Source organism: Anabas testudineus, chromosome 2 (assembly GCF_900324465.2).
Source record: "Anabas testudineus chromosome 2, fAnaTes1.2, whole genome shotgun sequence".
NCBI lineage: Eukaryota > Metazoa > Chordata > Actinopteri > Anabantiformes > Anabantidae > Anabas > Anabas testudineus.
In genome coordinates, this window is record NC_046611.1 from 16,102,896 (window position 1) to 16,129,293 (window position 26,398).

At 39.4% G+C, this 26,398-nt stretch overlaps 2 protein-coding genes and 2 non-coding genes across 4 annotated transcripts in view; 3 read left to right on the forward strand and 1 right to left on the reverse strand.

The window, feature by feature from the left end:
• Nucleotides 1-269: 269 nt before the first annotated feature.
• On the forward strand, nt 270-6,156 carry LOC113163571 (clavesin-1-like). The gene is made up of 8 exons (XM_026362321.1): nt 270-559; nt 1,828-2,525; nt 2,852-3,022; nt 3,148-3,266; nt 3,598-3,772; nt 3,896-4,006; nt 4,393-4,616; nt 5,190-6,156. Exons 2-8 carry the CDS (start codon nt 2,424-2,426, stop codon nt 5,266-5,268), a joined length of 981 nt encoding a protein of 326 aa, XP_026218106.1. The 5' UTR covers nt 270-559; nt 1,828-2,423; the 3' UTR covers nt 5,269-6,156.
• Nucleotides 6,157-6,605: 449 nt separating this feature from the next.
• Nucleotides 6,606-26,398, reverse strand: part of LOC113164473 (calponin homology domain-containing protein DDB_G0272472) — a 32,346-nt gene continuing 12,553 nt past the window's right edge. Inside the window, exons 5-31 of the mRNA XM_033325822.1 lie at nt 25,966-26,016; nt 25,848-25,886; nt 25,225-25,272; nt 23,578-24,518; nt 22,935-23,244; nt 19,895-19,948; nt 19,366-19,461; nt 17,679-17,711; nt 17,008-17,043; nt 15,857-15,901; nt 15,324-15,353; nt 15,207-15,239; nt 15,021-15,056; nt 14,638-14,682; nt 14,147-14,245; nt 12,794-12,835; nt 12,615-12,700; nt 12,285-12,371; nt 12,023-12,173; nt 11,547-11,683; nt 11,200-11,298; nt 10,957-11,046; nt 10,630-10,767; nt 10,415-10,550; nt 10,131-10,222; nt 9,322-9,455; nt 6,606-9,187 (exon numbers count right to left, since the gene is read on the reverse strand). Coding sequence (XP_033181713.1) covers nt 9,037-9,187; nt 9,322-9,455; nt 10,131-10,222; nt 10,415-10,550; nt 10,630-10,767; nt 10,957-11,046; nt 11,200-11,298; nt 11,547-11,683; nt 12,023-12,173; nt 12,285-12,371; nt 12,615-12,700; nt 12,794-12,835; nt 14,147-14,245; nt 14,638-14,682; nt 15,021-15,056; nt 15,207-15,239; nt 15,324-15,353; nt 15,857-15,901; nt 17,008-17,043; nt 17,679-17,711; nt 19,366-19,461; nt 19,895-19,948; nt 22,935-23,244; nt 23,578-24,518; nt 25,225-25,272; nt 25,848-25,886; nt 25,966-26,016 — 3,239 coding nt within the window. The 3' untranslated portion in view covers nt 6,606-9,036. The remainder of the gene's footprint in view (nt 9,188-9,321; nt 9,456-10,130; nt 10,223-10,414; nt 10,551-10,629; nt 10,768-10,956; nt 11,047-11,199; nt 11,299-11,546; nt 11,684-12,022; nt 12,174-12,284; nt 12,372-12,614; nt 12,701-12,793; nt 12,836-14,146; nt 14,246-14,637; nt 14,683-15,020; nt 15,057-15,206; nt 15,240-15,323; nt 15,354-15,856; nt 15,902-17,007; nt 17,044-17,678; nt 17,712-19,365; nt 19,462-19,894; nt 19,949-22,934; nt 23,245-23,577; nt 24,519-25,224; nt 25,273-25,847; nt 25,887-25,965; nt 26,017-26,398) is intronic.
• On the forward strand, nt 13,315-13,387 carry trnav-uac. The gene has a single exon. It is a non-coding gene; the product is annotated as a tRNA-Val (tRNA).
• On the forward strand, nt 13,754-13,826 carry trnav-uac. The gene has a single exon. It is a non-coding gene; the product is annotated as a tRNA-Val (tRNA).

Consider the following 26,398-nt stretch of genomic DNA (forward strand, 5'->3'; position numbering starts at 1 on the left):
TATTTGGGGGCCAGTGGTCAGTATGTATTACTTTGGGCTAATTGTAATTGTAATTGTAAGTCTTTTTAATGGGCTGTGACTGTCAAACAAGACGTATTAACTGTCATTTCATACAGAAGTATTATCCATATGCTCAAATGTGTTATATAAAACTACTGTTATTAAATATTCTCCATTAATTAACCTTGACATTAAAGAGGGTTTTATTTTGACCACCGGAAGCGCCCCTGTGTATCTCGTTACCTTGACAGTTTCGGAGCATCCTGACGTCTTCTCGGAGCACAAAGTGAAAACGCATCAGTCAGATCCTCCTCCTCACACATTACGGTGCCCACACGGATCCACCAGGACCGGGGTTCACCGCCTCTCACGGTTTCAGGGACATTTCTTTCCTTCTCCTGCTCCTGTGGTTCGAAGCAGGACGCAAATCTCATTGTGTCCGCGGGATACCGATGGCCACCACCACCGTCCCCAGCATCAGCACCACCACCAGCGGAGGGCCGACGGGCCAGTCAGGACGGCCGGGATTCAACCAGCACACCTAGCAGGTCGCTGCACCGTGAGTATTTTCTATTTAAAAAACCCTTAAAATGCACTAAAACCCACGAACAAATGCTGAGAAATACAGTAAATAGGATAAATGTGCTCACTTTTGGAGCATGCGCTTTCAGTCCTGCCTCCCTGTGAGGACGTTTGGTGAAGATACACACAACCCACATACGGTGAGGGTCACTTTGACAGAAACGTGTCCGCTCAGACCACATCATAAGACTCTACGTGACATTTAAACCTTATTCCTTCAATATTACCTCCAGAGTCGCGTTTATTCACATCAGACTGTTTTTCTTTACGATTTAAAGAAATAATTGTAGCTTCCATGAGACGTTCAAGTGTCTCTGGATAGATGGGGACACATCTGACACAATTAATGTGAGCGGCAGATGGGGCCGAGGTGGGGGCGGGGTGGGTGTCGTAGGTGGTCGAGGGGTCAACACATGGTCTGACCCACCCCCACAGGAAAGAAAAACACAATTAAAACACTTGATTTACCAGAGGGTGATCCGTTCTGGACAAGATCAAACGTAGTAGCTGGAAATACTGCATAGTAACACTAGAAATACCGTCCAGGAGGAGCTTTACAGTATTGACTTGAATAATATTACATTATGAAATACTTTAATTTGAAAGATCCTGTACCTACATGACTTGATTTGGTTCGATATGACTGATGAATCCTCACTAGCTTCAGCTGAACCTGAAGTTAATCTCTCGAAGGTCAGTGTGACCGAGATGAACAGCAGCAACAACCTGTTTCAGAGTTTCTGTGGACACAAAAATGAATCATTATTTCATCCTGCGGAGTTGTGGACGCCCACGTCTGTGGAGAGAAATGACAAAAATAATCTGCCTCCATTTTCAGACAGTTTGTCAAACTTTGGACTGACGAACATGAAGAAACTGCTGACTGGAGTCCAGTTGATGTATGTAGCTGTAGGGATCACAGATGGTTTTTCAGTGGACACTTAATATTTTCACTGTGGAACAAACACAAACACACAAGTCGTGTTTTGTCTTAACTTTGATTTAAGTTCTGCCACAATAATCCCATAGAGTTCCCTCAGTTTATTGGGAACAAACGAGTGATGAGCATCAGAAATGAGATGCATGTCTGCTGATTGATAACACACTGTACAGTGAGGTCCTTCACTTTTGATACTGTAATTGAATGTAATTAATCACTAAGTCATAGGTTTAAATGTCTCTCATTCCATTTTTCTTCTCCACATTAAAGGAAATTTCCCGTACTGTGACTCTTGTGTCTTGCAGGCTGAGGAATCCCACATCGGACCGAGTTGCCTTATCTTGAACCTTGACCTTTCTCTGACCATTATCAAGCCACCCGGTCTCATCATGACGAAGCAGAGCATCGGTGACACCAACTGATGATCCTAAAACCAAAACCTAGATCGACCAAACATCATGCCGGCGCTCCGGAGGAGGAGGGAGCTCTGAGACGCTGAACTGGAGCACGAAAAGGATGTGAATCTGGATTTGAATTGAGATTCATGTGACTCTGGAAAAAGACATAGACAGTGACGATTGTGTGCTCATAAGCTGTTACTGTTCTGGGACTGTACATACGTACGTACGTCCCACTGACACTGAGCTCAACCTGTTTCTTTCTTGCTGCCTTTTGTACAAGTCAAAGCTGAAATTTCACAAACACCAACAGCAACTAAGATTGTTTCACTTCAAAAAGGGCAAAGACTCGATTTTCTAACATATTTACACCACTGAGCCACGAGACGCCGAACAACAAGAGCGTAAACTGGAAATACGTGTCAGGCCGTGGCGTCCGAGCAAAGAAGTGGAAACACGAGCTTGTTTTACACGTCAGGAACCAAAAAGGAGAGCGAGACAACATGATGACGCACCTGCACGCCGGCCTGAGCTCGGAGACGATGGAGAAAGCTCGTTCAGAGCTGAATGAAAACCCGGACACTCTGCATCAGGACATCCAGCAGGTAAACACCACTACACACTTTACTGCTGCTCCTTGTCAACACAGACATACAGAAACAGAGTCGGGTTTTATTCACGAGTATGTTGACACGCACACAGGGAATTAGATTCTGGCTCTTTGTGGATCTGAGTACAGGGAAACTTAAACACAGCACATTTGTTATAGACAAGACTGTAAACACACAGTATATTCACTTCCATTAAACATATATTACTGTACTTCCAAAGGTCAGCAACAACAAGAGGAACAGTTCCAGGAAGCAAACTCGGTTTCTATATTAATATGAGCGACTATTAAACACGTTTTTATCCCTGTTGGTGAATTCAGGTGAGGGACATGATCGTGACACGGCCGGACATCGGCTTCTTGCGGACGGACGACGACTTCATCCTTCGCTTCCTCAGAGCCCGGAAGTTCGACCAGATGGAGACGTTCAGACTGCTGGCCCAGTACTTCCAGTTCAGACAGCAGAACCTCGACATGTTCCAGAGCTTCAAGGTGCACAGTTGTGTATTAAATAATGTTAGAAAATGTCTTCTGTGTTGTAACGTTCAGGTGTCCACGTGCTTCCTTGTTTTTATTTAGGGAGAATTAAAGTCTGTGAACCCGTGTGTGTGTTTCAGGTGGATGACCCCGGTATTAAGCGAGCGCTGATGGATGGTTTCCCAGGCGTTCTGGAGACTCCAGACCAACATGGACGAAAGATCCTCATCCTGTTCGCCTCCAACTGGGATCAGAGCAGGTAACACACGTGTAGGTCTCACTACACACCACAGTCAGTGATGCAGCCTTGGTCCTAGTTTATGGAGCAGACGTCACAGCTGGTCATCAACATTATAACTTAGGAAAAACACAAATACACAACACATACACCTCTATTGATTGAAAACAAAGAGCGCAATGAGCCCTTCCTGTACTTGAGACTAGACGAGAACACACGGAGTCTGTTGAATTCAGTGTAGTTAAAGGCTGAGAGCGTGAAGCGGCGTCACACCCTGTTGAACTATTGATTCACTGCTGATTCACACTGACACACGTGACCTCTCAGGATCTTTTCCTCCTGCCTCCACCAGGAACTCGTTCACAGACATCCTGCGAGCCATCCTGCTCTCTCTGGAGGTTTTGATCGAAAACCCCGAGCTGCAGATCAACGGCTTCATCCTCATCGTCGACTGGAGCAACTTCTCCTTCAAACAGGCCTCGAAGCTCACGCCCAACATCCTCAAACTGGCCATCGAGGGTCTGCAGGTACAGTGTGGGGTTGATGCGGCACTTCCACCGCTGCTCTGTCCATTAAAACAGAGTTTTAGTTTAGGAGGAGTTCGTGGCTCTCAGACGTGCGGTTGACAGGTCGTCTCGTCTCCTCCTCAGGACAGTTTTCCAGCTCGGTTCGGAGGAATCCACTTTGTGAACCAGCCGTGGTACATTCACGCCATGTTCACCATCATCAAGCCGTTCCTCAAGGACAAAACCAGGAAACGGGTGAAAACACACTCTCACTCCTCGCCTCCTCTTCTCCCCATGTTTTATTTTCTCCTTTTTCACATCATCTTTCCTCCTTTTCCTCGACTCCTCTCATCTGTTCTTTTTACAGTAGTTTATTTCTTGTCATCTCTTCTGCTCGTTTCTTTCTTTTCCTACTTTCTTTATTTCCTTGTTTCCCTCCTTCTTTCTTTCTACCTTCCTTTTTTGTCTCCTCTCCTTTATCTCCTTCTCTCCTTCTTTCTGGCGTTCTGCTCTTTTTTCCTTCTCATTTTGTCTCATATCCTCTTTTAAACTGTCTTCTTGTTTCCTTTCCTTCTTCCTCCCTTATTCTCCTTTTGGTTTCCTTTCCTATTCTTTCCTCTCTTCCTCCTCCTCTTCCTCAGATCTTCCTCCACGGTAACAACCTGAACTCGCTCCACCAGCTCATCCAGCCTGAATGTTTGCCGTCAGAGTTCGGTGGGACGCTGCCGCCCTACGACATGGGCATCTGGGCCCGCACGCTGCTGGGACCCGACTACAATGATGAGACCGAGTACACGTTGACCTACGATGCCCTGCACGTCAGGGAGAGCTGTGGAGGAGGAGGAGACAAGGAGATGATGAAGAGGTGAGGTTTTCCTTCTCTTTATTCCCTTCCTTCTCTCCTCGGCTCCTCTCCTCGTGTGCTTGTTTCCTCTCTTCTGTCTATCCTTTTCTCGTTTTCACTTCTTTTTTCTTTCCTTGTTTTTTTTAATCTTCTTTTCTTTTCCCACATCTTTTATCTCTCCTCCCCTTGTTTCCTCTCCTTTCTCTCTGTTTTTCTTCTCCTCCCTTTTCTTCTCTTTCCTTTCCTACAACTTTTTACAGTAAACGTTTTATCATATTATCAAAGTTATTCAAAAACAAGTAGTTCTACCTGTTTTTATCTTATATATATATATATATATATTAGAGTTCGACTGGTTACGTTCAGATCATCCCTTTTCAACAACACTGAAAATACTGTGAGAGCTGCTCTGATTATTATGTCTGATCTGAGTCTATCACAGTGTTTCCTGACGATTGAGATCATACATTTGTTAAGTTAATCTGAAATGATTTACTACTACTACAACTACTACAACTACTACTACTACTACTACTACCACTACCACCACCACTGTCACTGCATCTATCTATCCGTCATGCGTTTGGGTTTCAGATCTCAGTCAACGGTGGAACCGGGAACGCTGCGACAAACTGACAGAGAGACCAGCACCCCTCTGCTGGCACTGGACTGAACACGCACTCACACACACACATTCACACATTCACACACACTCTTACTCCAACACATAGACCACAACAATCACTTTGTCACATCACGTCACTTTTTTGTCTTTTATCTCTCTCTCTCACACACACAGTCTTTCTATAGTTGTGAGGAGCTGCACCTGATAGCTGGTGAGTTCATTTCAGACACAGTAAAAAACGATGGTCGTTCTCAGTCTTTTTTAAAAAACAGGCAGCAGCACCGCCCCAGCGAGCTCTGTGTCAGCACACGTGTGGTGGTGCATGGAGCGTTTATAAACAACATCTGGAGAAATGAGACTAGATTAAAACAGATATCATTCACCAAACAGCAGGAGAAGGAGATAAACTATGATGCTCTCAGCTTTCTTTAGTCCACACAACGACAATCTCAAACTATTTGACCACACAACCGTAGAAAGACGTGAACACACATACACACAAAGTCTGTCCTGTCTCTGAGCCGCCTGATGCCTCTTAGCTGAGCCTGTGTCCAGCCGGCTGCATCTGTCCTGATGTCCACAACACAACACACTCTCAAGTGTGTTTGTTCGTGTGTCGTCTTCTGCTTGGAGTTTCGTTAAGTTTGTCAGAAACAAGCTGAGCCGAGATCCTGTTTCTGTTTGAAACCTGAGAAAAGATGTGGTGAAATTTTATAAAAATCTCAGCGAACACAGAACGAGCTGCAAAGACAAAAGAACATTAAATACACAAGCAGACCCATGAGTGGACACATTCGTAGCAGGTTACACCAGCAAGGATTAATTAAATAAAGTTTAGGTTTAAACTTTAGTATCTAATTCTAAAGCAGGACTCCTGAGAGAGGAGGTCCGAGGAGGACCACAAATAAATAAATAAATAAATGTTGAAATGTATAAATAAATAAAGGAATTGGAACATATAAATGTAGATCTATTGCAATGTAAAAAGAAAACATTTATCACATTTATATATATTTTTGCATTTATTTATTTCTGGATTTATTGCAGCATTTGTAACTTTTCTGAAAATGTTTTTATTTATGTTTTTTTTTATTCCAGTATATATTAATTTATTATTTATTTATTCTTTATTTATTGTTGTCTTGTCATTTTTTGTCCTCCATACAAATCAGCTGGTTAGAAAAGAAGTGATAATCTAATTTTTCTTCATTTTTTTCCAAAGAGACCATAAATAAAATTCCTTCTTTCAGTATTAATATTTAAGTTCAAACAGTAATGTGCAAAATTTAATATATAATTTATATAATTCCAGTATAATTCCACACATTGATAACTTTGTCCACTAATTAGTGAACGTAAATTAAACAACTGTGTATTTAGTATTTTATTATCAATGTATTATTTTCTCAGGGGAGTATCAAAGTTTTGTTTCACTAAATAAAGCAAGACAGTACTTACATTTAACTCATCGTGGGTGACAGTGCAGTACTACCTCCTGAGGAGTTCTGAAAGGTTGAACCAGCCGGTTCAGTTGCTGATAAATTCCTACTGTGGAAGAAGTTCCAGTTATCCACTGACCTCAAGTGGATAAAGTCAATTAATGCAGCTTTAAAAAAACATTCTTAATTATTTCTGTTTAATTTAGTTTTAAATTCATGTTGGGACAGAGTGAAAAAGATAATCCTTGTTGGTGAAACCTGTTTTTAACATTATGTTGATGAGTAAAATATTAAGATCCGATTGGCTGGATGAATGTGGAAGTTTCATCAATTACCACAAAATATGAATGAAAATAATCAGATTACATCTGAAATGTTCTGTAACTTTTGGAATTTATTAAAAAAGAATGGAACATCCAGAAATGAAAAGAAAGGAAGGATTATATGAATTTTTAATTTGGCAGCATTTCAAAATAAAAGCACCGCATATACTGGGAGATGAAACTTGAAAAGCTGTTCTACCAGAGTGAAAACCAGTACAGTATTGTGCTGTGAAGAAATCACAGGATGCCAAACTCTCACCTTTAACCTCTCCTACAAATGATTGTTTTTGTTCAACCTGACTTATTTAAAGATTGTATAATATTGTGACAGGTATTATTACACTGCAGAAACAAGACACACTTGACCAAATGATATTTCTCATTAAATCTGCTGGTTGAGAATTTTCAGTTAAAAGTATCTTAATACAAATTGGAATATGTTTGACTTGGCAAGTTTGTGACAGTTTTTGCAGTGTATGTGATTCATCATCAGGGCTACACTGAGCAGTGATCTGGTCTCCACACGACCGTAATGTATTTCCTTTCAATGAATGTAAAGAAGTAAACATTTACACCAACCAGATCGAGTTGTGTTTTTCTGTGACAGTCGGACATTTATTTTCAAATGAAGCAATAATAAAGAGAATGTAAAACACAGCAACATTGGGAAATATTTAAGCCCCTGCAGCAGATTTCAGTTTGGTTTTTGTTGTCAAAAGTGTCATAAATCTTGAGCATCGTACCAGAAACTAACAATGTGAGGAGATGAGAGGAGCTGAAACTTCTTTGATAGAGAAACTGTGTTTATAGTCATTGTCAATGTTAAGCTTCAGTTCACAAAATGATACCTTGACGTTTTCCTGTAGAATCTGCTTGTAGATTCATCAATCCATCAATGATGGCAAGCCATCCTGGTACAAAGAGAGAAAAAACAGGTCCAGACAATGACACTGCCACCACCACGTTTCACAGATGGGATCAGGGTCTTATGCTGGACACAAAAAGTTCTTCTTTGGTCTCATCCATCCATAGAACATTCTTCAAGAGGTCTTCTGGTTTGAAAACAGATTATTGTTCAAATCTCTCCTGATGGTGGCGTCATGAAAACTGATATTAGCCACTGTAAGTTCAGTTTCCTAGACCCAAAGGAAAGATGAGTGGACTATTACACACCTTGTTTTGGGTATGATCTTTGCTGGTTGACCACTCTTTGTCTCTTGTATCTTTTAACATCTGGGATCAGTTCAGAAGAAACTCACACAAATAAACACACACACATTCACTTTTGTTTTGTGGTTGCAATTTTTTTGGACTTTTTAAAAAATTTTATTACAAATATAAATCATCTTTTATAACATACTTGTGCAAAAGTGAAACTAAGAACCCACCTGGATAAACTGTGATCCAAAATGAAGGCTTATGTCCGAGTTCATTAACAGTCGAGTCGACAGGTTATCAAAACTGTATGTGAGCTGTTTTAAAGTTCAATTTTAATTATGGAGAAGCCCTCAGACTGTTTTAGTGTTTCAACACTCTTTGATATAAAGACAAAACTTTATGATTTTTAATGACAGAAAACATTGTAGAAATGGTTTGAGACTCAGTAACATACGTTTAAGAAAGGTTTTTTAAATTTTAAGAATTTTCTGAATAATCTCAAGAGTTGGAAAATAAATTCAAAATTATGTATAGTCTGCAAGAATTATTACCTATTCTCACCTGTGGGAACCTTGACCTCGGTTTTAAACAGGGTTCATCGGGTCTAAAACAAGTACCATATGTGTTCAGCTTGTTATTGGTGAAAGGTCGTAAAGTCAGTAGTATTAAACCCCCCAAAAAACACTTCCTCTCTTGCATCCTTCAGTCTGATGTTTATCCTTCAGGGGTTTTCGCTCAGTGACAGAAAAAAGAAAATTAATAACTCGTTGGTCAAACTCTCCTTGTGACTCAGTTTTATCCACAGAAGATGAAGCAGCCAGTCGGTCAGTGTGTCTGATCAGGCTGTCCTACAGTTCTTACCAGGTCCTGCTTACCACCTGCATCCTGTGTTTGATCTAAATCGGGCTCAGAGTCTGGCGTTGGTACGGCGTCAACTCTGGATGCCAGACATCCACGATGAAGATGAGGCGGTAGCTATCGGCATCCTGCCACACCTCATGCTCAAAAGAGTCGTCGAAGATGAGGACTTGACCTTCCTCCCACTCCCTGTGAGGCAGAAAATGAAGAAGAATGAGAAGCAAATGATTTTATAGCATCTTTTTTGTGTGTCTGATTAACACTGTGTGTAAGGGAACAGAAGCAGAGGAAAGCAAGAAATAAGATGAAGATAAGTCCAGCACCTGGTCTGGTTGGTGCAGCGGATCCTGCAGCCTTGCTTGGGGATGACGAGGCCGAGGTGCATCCTCAGTCTGCAGTTAGTGGGACCAGTGTGAGGCCACACATGAGTACCAGGCTGCATCACCGAGAACTTGATCTGAACACATTTATGAAAAAGGGAAACAGGAGCAGATTAACACACACACACACACACACACAGTCCTACACCACCATTTATTTATAGTTCTAATCTTTACTGAACTGATGTCTGCCTCTTTTAACACAGCTCCATAATCATGTTATTTTAAGATATTAATTTGAAGGCAGTCCTTCTTAAATGACCAGATTTGGCTGTTAAATCTGAACTTCTGAGCAGAAAACTGCACAGCATCTGTCCACAAACATGTTTCCGCATTAGTCCCAATATAAGAAACAACCTTTTTCTAACACATATTTTTGGAAACCTAATTTTCCACTTTAGGTCCTTCAATTTGCTATATTGTGATCACAACAATTTTCTGCAAATTTAAACTACGCTCAATACTGTTCCTTGAATGTCTCGTGTCATTGCTGCTGCTGAGCGTTTGATAACACTACACTGTGTTACATTTTAAGGTAAAACCTCTGCACAAAGGCAAATGACAGGTCGAAAGGTAAGACAAGTAGTTAAGGAATATCTGATTTCCAGGATGTTGTGAATCATTTTTGAGTGAGAGACTCCGGGAGTTAGGAAGTCTGCAATAGTTATTGCTGTAATAAATAAAATATGAAATACTTGTGCTGTTTATTTGGGCCGTAACAGTAAACTGTATATGTAGATGTGGGTGTGTACCTGTCCTCGCTTGCAGCCTGTAGCTTCAGGATATCTCTCCATCAGTGAGCAGGTTTTTGGGACACCCTGACACGCGTTCCCGACTTTTCTTCCTAAAACCAAAACAAAATAAATGTTATAAAAATGTTAGATTTTCATTATCAATTATTTTGGTGAATTTTATATTGAATCAGGTTTAATGTAACATGCTGCTCTAACACATGCACTGACACGCTGAACTTCTCCAGACTTTACCCCACTGAGAATGCAAACACATCAGTATGAAAACATCACAGAGAAAATACCTTGTTGCCAGAGAGTGTACTGGCCCCACTCTCCTTTCTCTCTCAGGTTCTCCTCCTCAGGTATGAACACTCCGGTGTTTTGATCCATCATAGCCAGGGCCTCGTCCCTGATCGTTTTCCAGTTCCTCTCCAACATCTAAAAACACACATTCAAAACCTTTACTGATAAATCTGCTTTGCACATGCATGTATATACACACACACTCTGACTCTACCTTAACCAGATCAGTGTATCCGGTGTCCTTAGCCGTCCACCAGGGCTGAGCCTTCAGTCCGTCCACGTTGTACAGAGACCTCTGCCACACTGAGGCGAAATGGCCATGTTTGTGACCCAGCTCATACCAGTAATACGCCTGGACAGAGAAACAGGAACTAAACAACCACATGTAAAATAATTTCCTTCTTATTCTAACTCTAAGCCTACACAACAGAATTACTGTAGATCAAACTAGTTTTACACAAAAAATTACTGCCAGTTCTCTGGTAAGATTTATGAAATCTTGAATATCTCCGTTTGGAATCAAAGGATTGATGTTACTCACGCTGTTGTCTCCGACCCTCTGCAGAGCGTCTCCCAGGTGGAAATAAAAACGTCCGTCGTCTGTCCCGGGTTCACCTGACTCCAAACCCTCCTGAAGGAAGACAGGGTGAACAGCTGTGTTAAAAGTGGTTCCATAAAATAAATAAGACTTATTAATGTGTATGTATAAGCAGAATTCATTCAAAAACAGTGATTTCAGTAGTGTAAGTTTCTGACACAGAACCACAGAAATGAGTCTGTTTACCTTCAGGTACGGTATGCTCTCTGCGATCTTGTTCTCTGACTTCAGGATAAAGCCATAGTGAACTTTAGCGAAGCCATTACCCGGGGCAACTGTGAGAACCTGAGGGTTCAGAGACAACACAGTCAACACGTGATGAAGAACAACACAGGGAACGTCTGTGGCTAATTCCTGTACATGACACCTGAGTTAGTCGACTGTCAATCTGACTAACGACATATCAGAAGGATTTTTCTCTTTATGAAGTTTTTTCTTCTTCAGAAATCTGTCAGATGAAAATCACTTAACTCAGATCTCCGCCTTTTTTATTATTTATTACTGTTTATTTTGTGTACAACATTAACACACACCTCTTCGTAGACCTTCTTTGCACCCTTATTGTCTCCAAGCAACAGGTGGGCAACACCCAGATCATTCCTCAGATCGATGTCCTCTGGAAAGATCTGGACCAACCTCTCTAGAGTCGCCAGAGAGCCTCGAATTCGACCTGAGAACAACAACAATAAGTAAAACAAACAAACTAATAAATAAATGAAAAACTGCCCTGTTAATCTAATTTACTTAAGTTTCTTTTTGTTTTTACAAGATAAAGCAAAAAACTCTTTCCGATGAGGTGTTAATAACACCAAGGTCATGGGTTTGATCCCTGTACCGTTCAGTACTTAATAAACCATGTTCGAGGTTCGACCTGCTAGTTGAGCAGCTGAGGTTAATGCCGTCATAAGAACAACACACTAAATCCCCATCTTGTTTATTTAAAAAGGTTTTTCGAGCTGCAGTGTTTGTAGTAGTATCTGTAACAGCTGTAGTATCATATTCGTGTTACCCAGGAACTGCTGTCTCTCGGCTCGTCTCTTCAACGCAGCTCTCAGCAGGTCAGAGGTCACATCAGGAAGCTCAGCGGCTTCTCTGTAGCTGTTAATGGCTTTTTGCAGCATGTCATTACTACGCAGCTTCTCTGCGAGATCATCCTCTGCCTACACACACATACATACACACACACACACACACACACACACACACACACACACACTGATGTACTGATTTCAAGTTCGTTTATTATCGTAATTTCAGTATCAGTACAGTACCTGGGCTTTCCCGTAGCGAGCACGGGGACTCTGTGGATACTGCTGCACCAAGAACTCAAACGCTTTCAGCGCCTCCTCCACCTTCCCCTAAAAAAAGAGAAATTAATTAAATAATAAAAGAATACATAATTATGGACATATATGTTTCTCATTTTGCCTCAAACTATCAAAAACACAGATACTTTTACACAGGAGTGATTTTTCCTCATCATTGTTCTAGTATGTGACTATTAAACAGTTTTATTTTGATAATGAGATGAACTGATCTTATGAAATGCTACTTATGCTCTGTGAATGTGTTTGTCTCTGGTGTCAGTGTCATGTCTGTACCTTTTTACGAAGTTTTTCTGCAGCATCAATTTCCGCTTTAATGGTTTTATCAAACTTATTCAATAACTTTGGTTTCTTCTTTTTTGCTGAGGGAGAAAAGCAAGGAGGCAGAAAACAAGACAACATAATAAATATTACAAAAATACACTTAATAAACACCATAAATTGTTGTTTGTTACCTTTTTCTTTGAGTTTCTCTTCAGTTTGTTTCTCTGTTGTTCCTGTGACACAGCAGAAGTTAATGTTTAAAATTCACAATGTTGATTCTGCCTTTTAATCCTGACTTTCTTGCTGATAATATTGGTCAGAAAACACTGTGAACCACTTGTATATGTTTCTAGTATATCCTGACCCAGACTTCAGTAGTTCCGCCACATGCACCACTCAGTTAATCAGATCAACAAATCTTGCAATTACACCTCATAAAACGGAAACAGCTCTTCCTAGAGCACTTTACTTTAAAGTTCTTCTCCTTGGCTCAGATATTTGCCTTTTACCTCATTTGTAAGTTGCTTTGGATAAAATGACTACACGTAAATGTCTAAGGGCTGAATCATGCTTACTGTGGGGGGTGGGGTGAAATACCCAGTGGGTGTGCCGATAATGTTATTTTAAGTATGATCACTATATAAACACATTGTCACACAGTGAGACAACAACTGCGGTTCTGATTTCTCTAAGCCTTAAGAACTGTTACAGTGGTTCCATAGTGTAGTGGTCATCACGTCTGCTTTACACGCAGAAGGTCCTGGGTTCAATCCCCAGTGGAACCAAAGTGTCCACAAAGCTGAAATAGAGAAGTGGGTTTTCTACTTCAAAATGAAACATTGCTGATTTGGTTGAGAATGTGCTGCTAATAATGTCAGGATCACAGGTTCAATTCCTGTACAAGCCAAACATCTTTTTGAGTTAGCGCTCACAAACCAAGACCGTCCAACCATCAAAGAAGCAGTGGAGTGCAGGGCTAAGACTGCCGCATTGCATCTCTGGTATATAATTACTTGTTGTACCCACAGTTTAGTTCTAATGAAGTCTAAAAGTCAAAATGTTTGTTTCTTGTTTCAGAGCAGAAGCAGCAGTGGAGACGCAGCTGCTAAGTCTTTGGAGATTAATCAGACAACACAAAAGCATGTAGCAGTGATTCCATAGTGTAGTGGTCATCACGTCTGCTTTACACGCAGAAGGTCCTGGGTTCAAACCCCAGTGGAATCAAGGGTTTATTCTTTATATGTGTGTCAATCACAGATATAATCACCAGTTTTCAGTTCAAAAATGAATCCTGTAACATTTCATAGGAATGAAATGTTGTGTTTCCCCTCTCTCTGTACTACTCACTTGTAAGATATCATTGATACTAACTCTTTATGTTTCATGGAATGGCTGAGATACTTTACTGAGCAGAATACAGCAGTCGGTCTGCATCATAAGCACATGTTGACATGTTTCATTTTCAAACCACTGTGGTGATGACAGAAACTGTGCCCCTGTCCAAACATATACGGAGCTGCTTGAATATATGCGTATTTGTTCACCTTGAGCCTCTGGCGCACTCTCTGTCTCTTTAGGTGGCTCGGTCTGTGGTTCTGGTTCTGCCAGAGGTTCAGACTGCTTCTCTGCTTCCACAACTGGCTCTGACAGGAGATGACATGGGACTTTAACAAACACACATTCACTAATGTTCAGGGAATTTACAAAATAATTTATTAAATTCCTAAACTTTCTCCATCTAGAAAACATTTTTTAAAACCTCAGGCTATTTTCACTAATTTGGATGCTCACGACAATGAATGATGACTAGGACTGACACACACAAGAAACACAAGAAGTATAAGAAACACGAAACAAAGTTGAGCAATCTTTCTACTCAGTAAAACCTACCAAGTGCAACTATATCTCCAAAAAAAAAAAAAAAAACAATGTCCAAACTTATGAAACTGTTCAGGAGAAGCGATATTTTCAATGATTAATAATAATTTCAATATTGTCAATAATACACAATAACAATTGACAGTTAATACTGTACCTTCTTCCTTTGTGAATTTGGAGCTTGTCAAATGTTCAGACCCCACTGCAGATCAAACAGAAATTAGACAAAGAAAAATAACGATTCACACAGATGCCATTTATTAACAGAGCTAATAAAGTGAACAATCAGTGATAACGCTGGGAAACACCTTAATCCAGACCCACTAACATCACTGGTCATGATATTTCTAAGATAAAACTGATAAAGTACAAACAGTCATGATCATCAAACATACAGTGTGGGTAGAGTGTTGGTGGAAAAAATATCTGAATAAAATACAATTCTACTAAACTAAACTAAATAAAAACAACCATCAGCCAAATACAAATAAACAAAACTAAAGGTTTTATATTTGAATTCTGGCAGTGGGTTCGACTCACCTACACTCTCCGGTGGTGGTGGATCCTCCACAAGGACTGAACAGAAAACACAGAAGACATCATGTTTCTATTCAGCACTTTCTAAAGTCAGCATCATTCTGCTTTAATTGTACGTATTACAGCTGCTTCTGCTGCTGCTACAGGCAAAAACAAACACACAAAACAAACACACAAACACGTTCTCACCTCCAGTGGTGTCAATCGTGTTAATTTCATCCTCTGAAATAAAAAGATAGAAAATAGTCATCAACACCAGAAGGAGCAAATCAGACATTTAGAAAAAAACATTGACATTTTACTGACCATAAGGATGTATGCTGTCTCGAGGGTCATCTACAACAGACAGAGGAGATGTAGACTTGTCAGTAGATTTATTATTTTAATAAATCCTCCTTGATGAAGGTCATATTGGTCAGATTTTGGTGAAACTGCTTTAAAGAGGTTCAGAGATTTAACTGGAACTTTTCTGTGGTGCTGTTGTGTCACATTGTTTCTCTGTTAAACTCAGTTCATCCAGTTTAATACATTATATTTGTCTCACTCCCGAGCACACGTGACATAAAGTATATATATTTTTTGCATGCGCCCACATGTTATTTTAAAGAATTGTTAATATCAGTCAAAGAATAATTTAATTTGAAAAACCAAAATGACGCTGAGAGTTCTAAAAATAAATTAATCTTTGTGTGATAATAATATGATAATATGATAATAATGATAATTTGATAATAAAGTCTAGTTTTAATAATTTGTGTGCATGCAAAAACATTTTTGTGTAGCTATTCTAAACTGAGCTGATAAAAGAAAAGAGGTCACTGTGTAATCTTCATCTTCACCTGGAACAAAGTTGTCGTCCACCACTGGAGGGAGCGGGACAGCAGCTGGAGACATCAAAACACACAACTTAACACACACACACACACACACACAGCGATGTAATGTAATCAGGTGAAGTGAAGGTCATCATTAGTTCAGCAGCACACAAACGTGCGATGGAGCAGGTGGGAGGTGATGATGAGGAGGAAGCTGAGAAACAAACTGAAACGTGAAGCAAAGTTTCCAACAAATCACTGTGTTCATGTCTGACGTGAAACTCAAACACGTGAGGCTAAAACAGTCTACAACAGATTCACTTCTAATGTGAAGGCCTGACAAACATATGAAATTGTAAATTTGTCCAAAAGTGTAAGAAAACTACTCTTTTGAAGTTTCATGAAACAGTTCTCATAACTTCCTGCACTTCCTACACAGCTTATATACAAACAGATCTTTTTATTAGTACTGATAATAATATATTCTTTGATAGTGGTTTATTGCTACCTGGTTAAAAAGTGTCACCAGTCTGGATTCCAATACGGAGAAATACATTTTGTTTTTAGAGATATTTGTACTTCGAAGTCATAGTGGAAACCACAACACTTGAAATAAATATACAAATAAAAACAAATACTTTAGCATTTTTCATCACCCTGCAGAACAATTAATGTGTCACGGCTTGAACACTGCTTCTGCACAACTTCCTCTTAATTCATGCAAATATTATTTTGGCACCTGATTGAGGAAAGGAGGCATCTGTGAGGCAATAAGAAATGCTGTTATATCAGAGGGTAGGGACAAACGACATGTCTTGGCTTTAAGTTAACAACTTGCTGCTTAGATAATTTTTCCAGCTTTCTGTTGTATATTGAATATTAGCTGGCCGTAAATGCAGTTTTTTGACTGTTCGTGTCATATCTGTTCTATTTAGTTTTTCTTGGTTTTATTCTGTTGTGTCGTATGTGCAAATAACTGCAAGTAAGTGTAGTAATAGAAGAGATGAGTCTGTTAGAGAAAACCGATGAGACTGAAAGGTGGAGAGGAAGTGAAATGTCACACCGGTGAACACAAACATGCAGCACTGACTCAGCGTGTTAATGCATCATCCAAACAACCACAGCAAGGTGAGCATGTGCAGCAGCTTTTCAGCCTCTGTGAATTCTGAACCAACCTTGGATTTCAGACTCCACATCCTGAGATCCAGAGACTGGATCAGACACAGACAGAAGCCATAATGTTACCTTCATGACATCAACATGTCAGGCATTCATCTGGTCTCAGTTTGATCACAGTGAGGATAAACAGCAGGTAATGTGTGCGTCATTCACTGGCCACAAGTTTAGCATCAGTACAGCTGCTGATAAATACAGGTGCTCTGTATAACGTGTGCCTGACATTACAAAGGGAAGGTCGTCTGAAGTGTATCAGGCAGAAAAAGTAGAATAAGCAGCTCACATCTGAATGTGAAACAGCATTTAGAGAATAAGTACAAGAGAAGATTCAAGTTGTGATCACTAGGTTTTCTGTGATTATCAACAAATACGTTTACACTGAGAGAAAAAGAGTTTTTTTTTATCCAGAAAAATATTTATTTACTCACTGAGGGCTGTGTGATATGACTTAAATGATGTATATCCAGTGACAACAGAAGCAGAATAGAAGTTGTTGGCTACCATGTTTTAGTTTGGTATTGAGCTCTCTTAAAATGTCCAGAACACAGGAGTGACAGGAGAAGCAGGAGTCAGTGAACTGGTGCCAACACTCGACATGTATCAGGATATGAAATGTTAGTCATAACACACAGCCCTGCACTCACTATGTGACAATCTGTTATAATCATACCTTCATCATCGTAGGGAAGTGTGGCTTCGTTCTCTAAAAATGACACACAACACAATTCAAAGTCAGGAAATAAGCCACTGCACTCAGTCAACAGCAATAGTCAGATTTAAAAGGTAATGCTGGTCACGGTCATGTATCTTAAACACCCCTAAAAGGAGAATCACTATGCAAGGAAATTAAAATATTTCAAAGATTTAATAGTCTAGCAGGTTTATTTTTCAAAATTGGTATAACTGTATACATATTGTATAAAGTAAAATGATGAATATCTGGTTAAATATTGAAGGTGGTTTGTTCAATGTCTGTACAGGTTTGTTCTTATTTTGGTGATGAATCTTATTCTTTTATCTTCTGGCACAGGTTACTTTCTATTTATCAGAATCACTGTTTGCAGGGTTCTGTTAAGGTGTACAGCCAAATCTCTTGTACATCCTTGAATGACTCCCATGACCTGCGTACGTGCAGGTCCTTGAAGAAAGTCCCATCAGTCTTCGCTTATGTTACCATCAGGGCGCAGATACATATCTGCCACCATGCAGAACAAGTGGATAAAAAAAAGTCATTTATTTCTGCCGCCATCGGTCTGTTCTGTTGTTTGTACAATGTTGTTTATTATTACTGGCTTTGAATCAAGTTGCCCTTCCTAATAAAGTTACCTTGAACAGAAATTGATTAATGATGCCGACAGTCAATAAAATCTACTGATGGAAAACCTGACAGACATAGAGAGACTGAATGAAACCCAAATGAGTAAAACAAATGACCTAAATATGAAATATCTAATTAGTTTAGTTTGTGTTATTTGATTGCATATTGCCTCACTAAACCTGTATGTCCTTATTTTTCTGATAAAAACTATTAAAAAAGCAAGAAACAGAGATGGCTGTATAGAGTAGTGGTAACATCACTACCCTCCATGTGGGAGACTGCAGTTCAAATCCCCTCTGTGACCTCCTCACCTGCCTTTGCCTTGTATGTTGCTTTGAATAAAAGAAACAAATAAGATTTTGGATTTATTTTTATCCCATAAACCACTGACTCCCGTTTTTGTGTGTTGTTCCCTTCACTCCCTGGGTTTTTCTTTTGAAGTATATGCTTGAAAAGTCATTTGCAGCATCCAGAATTAAAAAAGCAAATTTTCCATTTTGTGAGTAAATCTGAAAGTCCTGTCCACCACACTGGAGGGTTGAAAACAAGATAAAGATGTTTGTAGCAACATAGTGATTTAATGAAGCAATGTCCTGAGAGCCTCACTCACTTTGTTACTGCTTTACTGACACAAACAAACACATGCTAAATGGAAACATGACGGCTGGTAGTTGGATGGATATTTCCTTTCTTCTTGCCAGAAGTGGACTTATCATTTGCCTTTGTGCACATTTTAAATTAAAAGTAAAACCATTCAGTGTCTGTTTTTGAAGCACGTTGCCAGAAGTGAGGCATTCAGGGACCATACATAATGTAGGTCATGCATGTTTTGGAAATGCTTGTTGGTGAGTTGTTCAGGATCCGACCAGAGTGTAGGTCATTGTATTACATTTTAATTACATATGAATTTCAGGTCTGTCCTCAGTTTGTTCTTAATATACCTCATTATCTCAGTAAAATACTAAGGGATATTTTCACTGAATATCATATCAGAACTAATTCCATTTTATTATATCATTCATGAAAAGCACGCTCACACCTGATACAGGCTCTTCAGTCGGGGGTTCAGGGGACTCGGACTTTGCTGGTTCTGCAGCTTGTTGACTTCTTGTTTCAGCCACATGCTCGCTGGTTTCTTCAGTGTGGAGAAGATGGAGGAGAGACAAACCATTCAGACAAGATGTTTGTATTTAAGTAAAGGATTTTTACTTTTCCCCAAACAAAGACGGCCTCGCTCCTTGTACTGGAGAGCAGGTGTCTCAGATGTCAGCAGACTGGTTGTACTGGGCAGCAGCCAGTGTGAAAGTGGAGCAGGGTGGAGCTGATATAAAGCTTCAGTATGTGTGTGTAGCCGCCAGTGAGGCTTTGTTAGCATAACTTTGGCTGACGCAGAGATGGGATCAGAGTTACATTCAGCAAAGGTTGATGGAGGCAGACACACCCTGATGCTGAATTCTCAGGTGGGAATGTTGGTTTTCTCAGGTATCAGGTCAGTGTCAGCTAACTATCTGGGCAACAACAGACAGCAGACACAGAGGACACATATTACTTTGTGTGTGTGTTCTTACCCGTTTTCTTCTGAGGTGAATCTTCAAGATGTGGTGTTTCTGCCGTTTTCAGCCCTGTTGAGTGGTTAGAAGTTCAAAAACTCAGACATAGGGTAACACACACAGCTCTAGCCAAATTAGAGACCTGTGTTTATCATGTTTTCAGGTCTGCCCTTCAGTCTTTTGGTGGTTACAACTCATCACATTAACTGCTAAGACCAAGAAATCTGCAGCTCTAACATGACAAACTCATTGTTCATTATAGTTTAAAGACTACAGACATTGAAGAAATGCTTGGTACTCTTCTATTGAAGAAAGAAAACCCCACAATGGTCACTAAAATAACTTGAAACTGAAAAAAGTAATAAAAATTAAAATCACACATTGCCTTTGAGTTGTAGCTCAATAGACCTTTTTTCATTAAAAAAAAAAAAAACAAACTAATGAAACTGGTCTGGACAAAAATTATGGTAGCCCTAAAAAACATTTAAAATAAATTTGAACATAGGGACATGTTAAACTAAAGTGTGTGCTGTATCAGCATCGCAGGTGTCTTCAAACTTGTAATCAGTCAGTCTGACTATTCAAAGGGTGATAAGAGGTCATTGTGCTGTTTTGTGTCATATATAAGATACAGTGTAGTACAAAAGTTTATAAAAACACAGCAGGAAGTTTGAAAGTTTCTCAACACTGCATGCAGCTTTTTTCTGTATCTTCAGATAAGCTGATTTCTCCATTATTAATCTTTATTTGTTTCTGTGTGGTTAGCTCTTTTTTACACTCGATCAGATTGGTTCAATGATTTACTTCTAGCTCAACAAAGTTCAATAAATTAAGTGGATGTTAGTCTGTCATTAAAACATGTTGAGGTTTGATACTTGACTCTATCTTTGTAAATTAATTTGATGAAGACAGTATAATTCTGTAAGTAAGTAATTAAATAATAAATAAATACGAAAACTCTCTTTTTAAGAGTCACATACATAAACTTGGAGAATGCTGCTGTGATTTTCATGTGAGACACAGAAATCTTTTTCACCCACACTAAATCAGAGTATGTATGTGGGTTTAATCGGGAGGACAAGCAAAGATATAAGAACAATACAAGATTAAAGATAAAATATGCAAACATTATGCATGAGTGATGCAGGTTTACAGTGTAACACTACCTCAAAAGTCAAAAGGTCAGGAGACAAAACACCAGGACAATGTTTCAGGGGAAATAAAAGAGCACCGACATGAAAAGAGGAAGCTGTGGTGCAGTGAGATAGGACTGAAAGAGGAAGGGTGTTTCAACAGGACTTTACCTTATCATTGTCTGACTTTAACAGGGTTTCCATGTAACGTAGGGCTGTAGAACATATTTCACCTCTTTACACATTGGACCACCTTCATATTTCTGAGACACTATAAGAAGGAAGACGACCACATCATAATCTGAAAAGATTCTTTATTATAGGTTTTCTCCCATTTTAAAGGAAAAGCCTCTGAAAACATTACTTTAGAACTGGTGTGAGGTACTTTAGACCATGTAACCGCAAGAAAAATGCCAACAAGCCACGTGTCTATAAACTGATAATGAATTACTGCTTGTTTAATAAAAGACACATCTTTATATTAGAAACTAAAAATGTTAATGCTTCTGTCTTTGGACTAAATGCACTAGAGGATGAACTACATGCTTAATAACAATAGTCGAGTAAAACACTGTTTTTTTAAATTGAGCTCCCACAGATTGCATCCTTTTTAACACAGATAAAGTTTTAAATTACACCAGAATTCAAACACACAGAGATTGTAAGGTCCAAATAAAATCATAAAATGTCATAAAACAGTATGTCATACTGCACAGACAGAGAGACAGACATACCAAAAGTATGGTCTGGCTTCTTCAATCCTCTAACACTAACTGAGTTACAACAACACAGGCCGAACAGATTCCACGCGTTTTCATAAAGCTACATACAAAAGATTTACAGCTCAAACTAAAGTACTGAGACGTTGTGAAAGAGTTGCCTACTGCCTCGCAGAGTTTCATGTTTTCATCAACAAAATATAACTGAAAAAGCTGAACTACCGGTACATGAAGTCAACATACAAATATAAGCTTAAAACAAAAATACAGCAGGCAAGCGATAGGCTTTTTTATATATTAAAAAAAGGCATTAACTATCAACGTTTCAGCCAGAATTTCTTTTAGGAGTGATTTGCAGCAGCCATCTTTGTCATTACACAAATTATTAAATGTACAGACGTACATGAAGTTTGTTAATGTTTATTCTAAAGTTCTTGTAACTTTGTCCATTTCTATTTTTTTTTTATTCTTTCTTTCTTTCTAAAATGTTTACACATTGTCGCTCTAATTTTAGTGATGATTCAAATGAAGATAAAGATATTTAATCTTATTAGCTGAGGGACCTGCTGCTGTGCTGTGTTAGACATGTTTGCTGCGTTTTAACATCTTGCCTCGATGCAATGAGGTGTAAGCAGTACATGTCACATCACTGTAGGGTGGTTACAGGTGCAATAAAAGCACACATGCAGCAGTATTATTATTCCAACTTCTTACTGCTGTCTTCATTTTTTTTTACATTCTCATTTCTGATTAATATTTTCTTTAGTTTCCGTGGTTACTTTCAGAATTTCATTATTTTAGTCAATATACTTTAACTTTATGAACATGTGTTTATAGGTGTTTTATTTTGAAATGCAACTAAGCATTTGTCTACTGTGACACACATTAGAGTCTAAAAAGTGTTTTAATCATCATTTCTATTTAGTTAGAAATGCAACAATGGATAGCTGTGGCAGTTTTATTTGTCTGAACATTATAAATATAATTTTAAATATAGCTTTTCAGTCTCTGTTTCTTTACAAAAGGAAGTAAGGTTCTACATGCTCATGGAAACAGCTGAAATAAATCCACTTTTATTCCCCACTGTCACAGTGGAAGACACTCTCCTCATCCTCCTCGCTGCCTTTAACGCTCCACTCAATCATAGAACTAGCACCATTTCTTAGATAGTAACTTGGGGTCATAGTTTTTACTTTTTCTTCCCACCGACAGCCGTCTTCTCCTCCATCACATTCTTTTCTCTCCTGACAGTTGATGTTTTATCTGGTGGATGGAAAGCATTGGGTTTCCTTTCCGGAAGCTCTCGCCTCTTTGCGTCATTCTTTGTGGCGTTTCGTTCTCCCTCCTTTAAAAGCTTCTCCTTTTCCATCTTCTCTCGAGCGGCCTTCTCTCTGGTGAGCCTCTGCCTCTCAATCAGCTCCTTCTCACGAGCTGCTCTCTCCCTCTCAGCCCTCTGGCGCTCTAAGTTTTCCCTCGCCACTTTGTCCTTCTCCAGCCTCTCTTTGTCTAATCGCTCCTGTTCAATTCGTTGTTTTTCCCGGACTAGTCTCTCTCTCTCCCTTGCCATTCGTTCTTTCTCCATCCTCTCTTGTTGCTTTTGTGCTCTTTCCTTCTCTGCTGTCTCCTTAGCTAGCTTTTCTTTCTCCAATCTCTCTTTCTCCTGGGCAATTCTTTCTCTTTCCCTCCTTTCCCTGTCTTCCTTCTCTCTTGCTGCTTTATTCATCCTTTCTTTCTCTCTGGCTAGTCTCTCTTTTTCCAGTCTTTCCCTTTCTGCCCTTTCTTTTTCCCTAGAAATTCTCTCTCTTTCCAGTCTCTCTTTTTCTGCTCTTTCTTTGGCAATTTGTTCTCTTTCTTGCCTCTCTTTTTCTGCTTTCTCTCGCTCCATTCTTTCCTTTTCATTGGCAATTCTCTCTCTTTCCTTAGCAATCCGCTCCCTCTCCAGTCTTTCTTTCTCTGCTCTCTCTTTAGCAATCTGCTCCTTCTCCAGTCTTTCCTTTTCTTTGTTAATACGTTCCTTTTCCAGTCTTTCTTTTTCTGCTCTTTCTTTGGCAATTCTTTCATTGTCTTGTTGCTCCTTCTCTCTGGCAATTCTCTCTTTTTCCTCAGCGATATGTTCCTTCTCTAATCTTTCTTTCTCTGCTTTCTCTTTGGCAATCCTTTCTTTCTCAAGCCTCTCCCTGTCTAATCTTTCCCTCTCTGCCTTCTCTCTCTCCATCCTCTGCCTCTCCTTAGCATTGCGTTCTCTCTCTAGCCTCTCCTGTTCAACCTTTTCTTTATCTAGTCTTTCCTTCTCCTGTTGTTCCCTCTCCACTTTTTCCTTTGTTGCCCTTTCTTGTTCTCTGGCCAGATGCTCTCTTTCCACCTTTTCCTTGTCAATCCTCTCCCGCTCCAGACGTTCCTTCTCGTCATTTACTGCTTTTTCTTTTGCCAATCTCTCAATCTCTTGCCTCTGTTTTTCCGCCCTCTCCCATGCCAACCTCTCCCTTTCAGCTTGCTCCTTGGCTTCTCTTTCTGTCTTCTCCCTGTCAATCCTCTCCTTCTCTGCCTTTTCTCTTTCAACCCTCTCCTTCTCCAGCTTCTCTCTCTCCTCCCTCAGTTGCTCCTGGGCAGCCTCCAGAGTCTTCATCTTCAGCACCCAGGCTGCTTCTTTCTCTCCCTCCTCTTCAGCGAATAAGGCCCTTATCTCAGCCAGAGCAATGCGAGCGATCCTCTTGGCCTCCATCTTCTCGTGTATCAACCTCAGTTCTTCTTTCAGAGCTGAGCGCAGCTTGAGGCCTCGAAAAGGATGGTCTGAGATTTTAAAGTCCAATTGTTATATTCCAGTTTAATGAAACAATTATCACCGACAAGCATGAATAAAACATGCCAAATAATGACACACAGCGATTAAGAAATGTTAGAAAAGCAGTGTCGAGTTCAATCATCACATCTATCTGCCATCATTATTAGATTCTCCACCTTGTAAACTACTATTGGTTGGGATCCAATAACAAGGTAAAAGATCCAAAGAGTCAGAATAAAAACAACTGCTCAGTTATATGGTTTTCAGCATGTTTCAGCAAGTCAAACTAATTGTCTGTTCACATACATCACTGCAGCTGTTAGAAATTTGTAAATTTAAGATGTAGTGCAGGAACAAAACAATTCTATCCAAGTGAATTACATAATATCCCTTTCATAAAAAAGTACTGTGCATCTGTAAAGATGTCAAATCATGCTAAAGAACATTCATTCTGGACATGCTGATTGCAGGTTTTAGTGTGTCAGGCTGTATTGCTCTCTCTGATTCATCTGAACAACGTTCAACAAACAGGTCAGTAATAAAGACCTTGAGCTGAATATGAAACATAAGGACTTTAATTCATGCATTGAACTCAAACAAATTTCAGTCCAGTTCACATCAACAGGTGGATATGAGTCCACATTAGCAGTACGTTTAAACTAACTCTCAGACAATAAGTCACACACAAACCCAAACATAGAAGAACCACTCTACCTTTTCTGGGTTTTATCTCTTGATCAGTGGCCTCTAACGTATCGTCTTCTACAACAACACACAGAGTATCTGACAGTGAAGACCTGCATGCTTCAGGCAAAGCAGACTATTACCACTACACACTCAACAGCAAAAACTGATCAACCCTACAAGCAGGCTAGTGAGGTACTGTCAGTCAATAGATGACCATATCTATTCAACATTGGTCGACAAATTGAATTAATTTGCCTGTTTGAGAACTCCACAAAATAACTGTACCTGGACCAGGACGGTCTGCAAATGTGATGTTAGGGGTTTAGACTTTAATAAAGATATGTTTACCTTCATATCACAATGTCAGGTTTTTAGTCCAGTGATTTACTGAAAGTTGTGAAATTGCACAACCATCCAATACAACGGGAGATAATAAAAGGATACGGTTAGTTTGTAATAGAAAAGGTATGGTAGAGTTGTATTTCCTCATTTTTTCCTGACATGACCCAGAAGAATACAAAACTACTTATTTACTTCCTCCACATCAAACACAAAAGTCCAAGCCACTCAATGTACACTGAGTGAACTGAAATAAATAGTATTTTAATCGCATGGCATAGTCATGCAGAAATAAATACAGTGGACAATACCTTTACGTTTACCTTTCTTCTTCACTTCTTTTCTGTCCTCTATAAGTTTTAGAAATAGATGTGTCAAAAGATTGATCAGCTGAACGTGTGAGATGGAACATGCAGCATTGTACAGTACCTTTTTTCAGCCTGTCCCCCCTGAGAGCAGAACCTTTTAACTTCTTTTCATCTGAACCAGCAGACAATAAAGAAACAGCTGTTAAACTAACTAGTTAAACTAACAGCTGTGTCTTTCAAATCATTTTACTGTGAAAGGTAAACATTCAGCTAACAAAATAAGACAATTGAATATGTTTCACTAATGTTAACCTGTAATGTTAACCTAAACTGTTTACATTTATTGTTCCCCATTATCATAAACTGAGCTGCATGTGACAAAAGTAAACAGGTGAGATATATTTAGTGCCAGTGTTATGCACTAGTTGTGCACCAGTGCTAAAAGAGCGATGTTTATTGAAATTTTCCAATAAACTGAACTGAATATTTTGCCACCTAAGTAAGGGTGTCATTTGTATACAGAGTCAACATGAGCAGCTAAGTCGTTCATTCTG

Excerpts from the sequence above, each read along its gene's own strand:
- LOC113163571 (XM_026362321.1), top strand. The coding sequence starts at position 2,424 with ATGATGACGCACCTGCACGCCGGCCTGAGCTCGGAGACGATGGAGAAA. Across the intron at positions 3,023-3,147 it reads ACATGTTCCAGAGCTTCAAG|GTGGATGACCCCGGTATTAA; the intron begins GTGCACAGTTGT and ends TGTGTGTTTCAG. Across the intron at positions 3,773-3,895 it reads TGGCCATCGAGGGTCTGCAG|GACAGTTTTCCAGCTCGGTT; the intron begins GTACAGTGTGGG and ends TCTCCTCCTCAG.